General features: G+C 38.0%; 1 protein-coding gene across 1 annotated transcript in view; it reads right to left on the bottom strand.

Annotated features, from left to right (window-relative positions):
- The window catches only part of LOC306981568 (growth hormone receptor-like), a gene marked incomplete at both ends in the record, with an annotated part of 28,668 nt that extends 21,591 nt beyond the window's left edge, over positions 1-7,077 (bottom strand). The window contains one exon of the mRNA XM_079581176.1: positions 6,993-7,077. Within this exon, the coding sequence (XP_079437302.1) occupies positions 6,993-7,077 (85 nt within the window). The remainder of the gene's footprint in view (positions 1-6,992) is intronic.
- Between the last annotated feature and the right edge of the window lie 675 nt (positions 7,078-7,752).

Below are 7,752 nucleotides of genomic sequence, written 5' to 3' on the forward strand. Positions count from 1 at the left end.
AGCCAACTCAGGCCGATTTAAAGGGATATTTCAGGATTTTTGACATAGGGCATCATTTCCTAGTTATTCAGAGTGATATTTTTTGTTGTAATTCACGCAGTTCTTATGTTTGAAGAGTTTTGTGGCGCTAGGCTAGTGCTAGGCTAGTGCATTTCTATGGTATCAGCTAGCCTGCATTAAAAGCACCTGAGGCAAATCACTTATAACACCAGACTAACCATATAAATGTCTGTGTCACATGAATGATCGCACTTTGAGGGACTATTTTCTAGCAGATCACTCCGCCGCTGAGTAGCTTATACAAACACAAAGCTAATGCTGCTCATTATAAGGTCTTTTAAATGCAAAATGGTTAAAATTACTCTATCGACACATTTATATGGTTAGTCTGGTGTTATAAGTGATTTGCCTCAGACGGTTTTTAATGCAGGCTAGCTGATACCATAGACATGCGCTAGCCTTGCACTAGCCTAACGCCACAAAACTCTTCAAACATAAGAACTGCATGAAATACCAAAAAAATATCTCCCGGTATCAGCAACACTCTGGATAACTAGGAAATGGGTCAAAAATCCTGAAATATCCCTTTAAGCTCGTGCATGACGGCACCTCGGACCCGAAGTAGCACCGTTTTGAGCGACAGTGCAGGAATTTAGAGGAAGTTGTGGTGAATAGATTTGGGCTCATCCTACTCATTAGGACATGGCTGGAACATGTAGGGGGAGGAAAATACAGAATTTTAACATTTTTAAACTCCATATAGTCCCTTTAAGTAGAAACAGGGTAGACGGAGTGACTTTCAGCCATAAGAAGAACGTGGCAGGTTTGTGAATCCAATATCGTCCAAATAATGATCAATTTCAACATTTGTCTAGCTATAACTTTTTAAAATGTCTTACAAAAAGTGTTTCTTCCCCATAGAGTTTCCCTCCACCTGATGTTATGACATAATCCAATACAAAAAGACGCCAATGTGAGACTGAGCAGCTTTTACATTTTATATATTCGGCCGGGCCTCAGCTAGTCTCCACATTTGATATTCTGAGATTATGAGTGATTACAAAGAAATGTCCAACCCGTCACACAGTTCAGCTGTAGACCAGTGGTTCCCAACCCATGCCAAAAACTATGGCCACTACAAATGAGTAAAAGAGTGAAGGCAAAAAAAAATGTCAAACAAACTGCAATTGGAGTGTTTGATGCACCCGTGCTCCTTTCTTATAAACTACATCGACAATATGTTCGCTAAACTCGGGGAACAGAATTCAAGAGACAGTGGAATAATTATGGATAAATATTAGGGGTTCAGCTCTAACGGTTCTAACGGTTCGGTTCACGGTGCAGGACCCGTGGTTTGGTGCATTACGGTAGTGTGCAATCCAAAAAATAATAAGTTGGTTTTGAACTGAAATAGCCAAATGATCGTTGTTAGACAGTATTTATAACCTTACAATAAAATTGGCAATGCTTTCAAAGCTGCTTTAGAATAAAATGTACCTCTGGGCTCACAATACGTGAAAGCAAAATAGAAAACAAATGGTCCAGCAGCAAAGGAAAAAAAAAAGGAAAAAACTACGCAGTGCAGTTTCATTTTCGCTTTTACTCACACGGAGGATAAATCAGTCGGAGCAGCGCGTGTGATTAGAGGCTCGTGTTTGAGCAGGTTTTGGGCAATGTTTAGCGTGTACTGTTTTTTCGGAGACGAAATACGGCCAGTATTGGATCTTACGCATTTGTCGGCGCCTCTGACATGACAGCACTGGATCTATAATGAACCACAGCCTCGGTCACTGCAGGAGAGACTTAAACAAAGACACGCAGATGTGTTTTGGAGGATGTATCTGTACCTGTGCGGAGCGTCTGCAGGTTAGCGGTGAGTGACAATGACTCACATCGCCCTGTTTTGATGCGCACGTGCACACATACACGCGCGCACACGCACACACACACACGCACACGCACACACACATCGCCCTGTTTGGATGAGCGCACACGCACGGCAGTCAGATCTTGTGCACTTGCGTTTTTGTGACGGTGGGTTGTCCTCGGACAGCAGCACCGCGGTCCATATGGACCCGTGGTCAATGCCCGCGGACGGTGTTCCCAAACGGTCTCCCATCCCAGTCCTAACCAGGCCCTTCCCTGCTTAGCTTCAAAGTCGGTATGGGAAATAAACATGGCGGCGCCCAGGCGGCGGCCATTGAGATTGCGGTTTCTATTATAGATACAACTAACAAGAAGAAGATCCTCCATACGTATTTGCAATGTAAGTATTATCAGCTGAAGGTACTCGGCGGACTTTCACGGCTTTCACAAAGGAAATGTTTAGCTGACGTAGCGATGTTCAGGAAGTTGAGAGCCATACAATAACACCGAGTACGTCATGGTTAATGGATTTCCTGACAAAAGCTGAAGAAATCGCGCTCTGCAGACGTGCCCACAGACAGTGAACCCGCAACATCACGGATAAAGGATGTCACGACACATAACACGTAACACGCCTCCCTGCAGAGTGTCTGGCGTGGGGCGGTCGAGGGCTTTCCACATACAGCTGCTATTGTCCGGCGCGCAGAAGAGGACACTCAGCTGAATTCCATGGACGCCACTTCACTACAGCAGGATGTTGTGCAACACGCCACCTCAGAAAACCAACAGAACACGTCACACCCTAAGTATTTACAGATTTACATGTTAAGGAGATGGTTTTTGTGCTTCACAGGGCGGACGTCAGGACTGTACGGCCTCTCACCCTTTGAAAGAAGTGCCACATTTTCCATATGAATTAACGGGAAAATATGACACATAATGCAGCATGAAAATCTGAATTAATGGCTGAAACACTGTGTCTTCTCAATCAGCACGAGCAGTAGGTTTGTGCATGTTTCCTCTGGGTATTACAGTTTCCCCTGACACTAAAAACATGCACCAACCCCTTAACTCCCACCTGAACCGAGCACATTTTCTCCAATTTGGCTTTACCCCAGTCCAAAAGCTTCTGGAAAAAAGGTGTGAAAATAGCGATAGAACCGAGACAAAAACGATGATGGAAATGTGACAAAAAAGTGAGAAAACTTTGACAAAAAAGTGGCGAAAAATTGACCAAAAAATGGGACAAAAAAATGACAAATGTGACAAAAAATTTGACAAAAATGTACAAAAATTTGACCAAAAAAATTACAATAAATGACCAAAAATGATGGAAAAGTGCCAAAAATGTCACAAAAAATTGACATAAAATGTGACAAAAATGACAAAAAATTGACAAAAAATGTGACAAAAATGACAAAAAAAATGACAAAAAATGTGACAAAAATTGACAAAAAAAGACAAAGCAATGACCAAAAATGATGAAAAAGTGCCAAAAATGTAAAAAAAATTGACAAAAAAATAGACAAATAAAAACAAAACAATGACAAATAAAGACAAAAAATTGATTTTTTTTTTTAAATGACAAAAAAGTTACAAAATGAGTTGAAACCCCCCCACCCAAAAGAAAAATGATGGAAAAAAAATCTGATGACGTGAGGAAAAAGATCCATTTAGATGAGTTTTGTAGATCTTAGCTTTCAAATGAGGTGTTACACTGGTCTACAAGATTTGGGTAAAGCTGGAGAAAATGTTCTCTGTTCAGTCAAATGCAGAGAACAATGGAGTTTTTGGAAATATCAAATAAACCTTATTATTTTATCGTCGGCAACGTCAGGCCTGGGGGCCAAAACCGGCCCTCCATCATCAAACTCGAGATGATTTTGAGAAATATTATGACCCAAATCAGAGCTCAAATGCCTGTTAAAGTACTCTAGAAATGTGAAAAATACTGTCAATATCTTAAAATGTCTTGAAAGGGCACCATTTTCGTCCATAATCCTGAAATAATAATCATCTATAGGTAGAAATGATTTAAATCTACTTGGATTAAGAGATTAAATCTAAAGTTTGAGTAGATTTGGCCTTAGAGCAGATAAAACCTATTTTTGCCAATGGAACAAGCACACGTTTTTTCTTAATTCAGATTATTTTGTATAATTTCAAGTGAATAATAATTATTTTTTACAGTAAAAGTGAATTTGTCTGTTTCCAGTGGGATTTCTATTTGTTCCATTGGCATTAGCGTTTTTATCTGATCTTAGATTAGTTCAACCCGACTCAAATTTATTCAAGTGATTTTAAGTAATTTATCTAGTTTAAAATTGACATTTTCCCAGTGTATCTGATGTACAACACTGGCCTATGTAGAAAGTGATGCTTTACGTCAACTACTTCAAGTGGAGGGTCCGGCCCTTGGTCTTTTGACGATGAAGAAAACCAGCCCTTCACCGAGTGTGTTATTGACGATTTAAAGCTACAGGCACTCTTTTTATTTGACATGTAAGTTCACGTCTTAGAAATGCCAGCAAATATGCCAGAAAAAGTCTTGCTGGGGCTGGTTGTGTCATCCTTAGGGCTATGTCTGTGCAGGCCAGGGGTCGGCAAGTTTGCTCGGTGGAGTCGGTTTTCTTCATCGTCAAAAGACCAAGGGCCGGACCCTCCAATTGAAACCATTGAAGTCCATTGAATGTCCATCGTAAGATAGATAAATGACTTAAAATCACTTGAATAAAAAGTGAGAAAACATTGACAAAAAAGTGACGAAAAATGGATGAAAAAGGGGCAAAAATGTCACAAAAATGTCACACGAAATTGACAAAAATTGACGAAAAAATGACAAAAATTGACAAAAAAAATTATAAAAATTTGACAAAAAAATGACAAAAATGTGACAAAAATGTGACAAAAAAGAGAGAAAACATTGACAAAAATGTGATGAAGAAGTGGCAAAAATGATACAAAAATGTCACAAGAAATTGACAAAAATTGACGAAAAAATGACAAAAATGTGACAAAAATTTGATCAAAATTCGACAAAAAAATGACAAAAATGTGACAAAAATTTGATAAAAAATCGACAAAAAAATGACAAAAATGTGACAAAATGTGACAAAAAAGTGAGAAAACATTGACAAAAAAGTCGGGTTGAACTAATCTAAGATCAGATAAAAACGCTAATGCCAATGGAACAAATAGAAATCCCACTGGAAACAGACAAATTAACCTTTACTGTGAAAAATATTTATCATTCACTTGAAATTATACAAAATAATCTGAATTAAGAAAAAACTTGTGCTTGTAACATTGGCAAGAAAAGGTTTTATCTGCTCTAAGACCAAATCCACTCAAACTTTAGATTGAATCTCTTAATCCAAGTAGATTTAAGTCATTTCTACCTATAGATGAGTATTATTCCAAGACATTTTAAGGAACTGACAGTATTTTTCACATTTCTAGAGTACTTTAACAGGCATTTGAGCTCTGATTTGGGTCATAATATTTCTCAAAATCATCTCGAGGGCCACAGTTTGATGATGGAGGGCTGGTTTTGGCCAATGAAGGTTCTTGAGTCATCTTCTGGACTGGAGAGTACAGAAAATGACTCAAGAACCTCAGGGCTAGTTTTAACAGAAAGGAATACTTGCACTCAACAAGTTTCAATTCTTCAAAAAAAAAGTCCGCTGTGCACTTGCCTAGAGCGCAGCCATGTGTGTCTTAGCATGAGCGCCGAAAAAAAAAAAAGGCTCACTGTCAATTGAGAACACATTGCAGGACCAGTTCCCAGCAGATTGTGCAAGTCTGTTTTCCTAGAAAGCGCAGCCAGATCCAAAGCCGCGTAAACAACTCCCAAACCGGCAGAAAATCATCACGCGTTCCGATGATTTCAACCCACAGCCAGGACGACAAGACCCGAGCGCTTTGAGGAGCAGCAAAGTCCAAAAATGTGACAAAAAATTGACAAGAAATGTGACCAAAAAAAAGACTAAAAAATGACAAAAAAAATGACAAAAAATGTGACAGAAAATGTGACAAAAAAGACAAAAAAAGACAAAGAAATCACACAAAAATCACTAAAAATGTGACAAAAAATGACAAAAAAATGACAAAAAAATGACAAAAAAAGACAAAGAAATCACACAAAAAACACTAAAAATGTGACAAAAAATGACAAAAAATTGACCAAAAAATGTGACAAAAAAAGACAAAAATGTGAGAAAACAATGACAAAAAAGTGACAAAAAATAACAAAAAAAAGACAAAACAATGACAAAAAAATTGACAAAAATGTGACAAAAAAAGACAAAAAAATCACAAAAAATGTGACAAAAAATGTGACAAAAAAAGACAAAAAAATGACAAAAAAATGACAAAAAATGTGACAAAAAATGTGACAAAAAATGTGACAAAAAAGACAAAAAAAGACAAAGAAATCACACAAAAATCACTAAAAATGTGACAAAAATGTGACAAAAATGTGACAAAAAATTACAAAAAAATGACAAAAAAATTACAAAAAAATTACAAAAAATGTGACAAAATGTGACAAAAAAAGACAAAAAAAATGAGAAAAAATGACAAAAAATGTGACCAAAATTTACAAAAAAAGACAAAACAATGACAAAAAATGACAAAAAATGTGACAAAAAATGTAAGAAAAAATGTGACAAAAAAGACAAAAAAAGACAAAAAAAAGACAAAGAAATCACACAAAAATCAATAAAAATGTGACAAAAAAAGACAAAAATGTGAGAAAACAATGACAAAAAATAACAAAAAAAAGACAAAACAATGACAAAAAAATTGACAAAAATGTGACAAAAAAATGACAAAAAATTGATTTAAAACAAAAAAAATGACAAAAAAGTTACTAAATGAGTTGAATACCCCCCAAAAAAAATGATGGGAAAAAAATCTGATGACGTGAGGAAAAAGATCCATTTAGATGAGTGTTGTCGATCTTAACTTTCAAATGAGGCGTTACACTGGCCTAGAAAGCGCAGCCAGCTCCAAAGCCGCGTATACAACTCCCAAACCGGCAGAAAATCATCACGCGTTCCGACGATTTCAACCCACAGCCAGGACGTCCAGACCCGAGCAGCAAAGTCCAAGGAAGGCGGACGTACCTGGTTGCGAAACGGGCTCCGAGGAGGCGACGGCGACAAACAGGGCCAGGTGTAGGAGGTCGAGCGCTCTCACGGTGGACGCCATGGTACGTGTTTTGGTAGGAGGCAGAAGGCTGACGGTCAAAGGTGCAGATTCCAGAGTGTGCTGAACGTGAGGCGCGCTGCTCACTGGCCACTCCTATAGGACGAGGGGGGGGGGGACAGACGGAGAGAGTGAAGCTTATCAATCCAGGGCTAAAGTAAACAGAGCGTGTCATGGTTTCCTCCACAGGCAAAACCCACAGAAGCGTTACTGATTAGCGTTAAGAGTTTTTACGGATATTCCACTCATAACATTCAAAAACTGAGAGCAATACAAATAAAAACATACATTCAATGGTGCACTATGCAACTTTTATGTAAAAATCAAAGAAAAAAGTTGATATTGTTGTATATGTTAATGTATATGTTGTGTATGTTAAATGCAGAAAAAAGTGCAGAAAAGCATGGATTTGCGGCAGCCCCATTATAAGTCAATGGGAAAAATCTCCGACATTTTGGCCGATTGCGTAAAAACCGTAAATTGCAGAAGTCCCAAAAGTAACAGCACCTTCTCCTCAACATGCGGAACATTTTGATGCATAACTTGCATAAATTGCACAAAGCATGAAGGTGCTGAAAGCTGGAGAAAATCGGGAAAAAGATGGAAGAGGAATAATAATAAAGAACATGAAAACCAATAATTGACTGCGGAAGAATTCCGCAGTCAATCAATAACGGA

This window comes from Gobius niger, assembly GCF_951799975.1.
Source record: "Gobius niger genome assembly, chromosome: 22".
Classification (NCBI taxonomy): domain Eukaryota; kingdom Metazoa; phylum Chordata; class Actinopteri; order Gobiiformes; family Gobiidae; genus Gobius; species Gobius niger.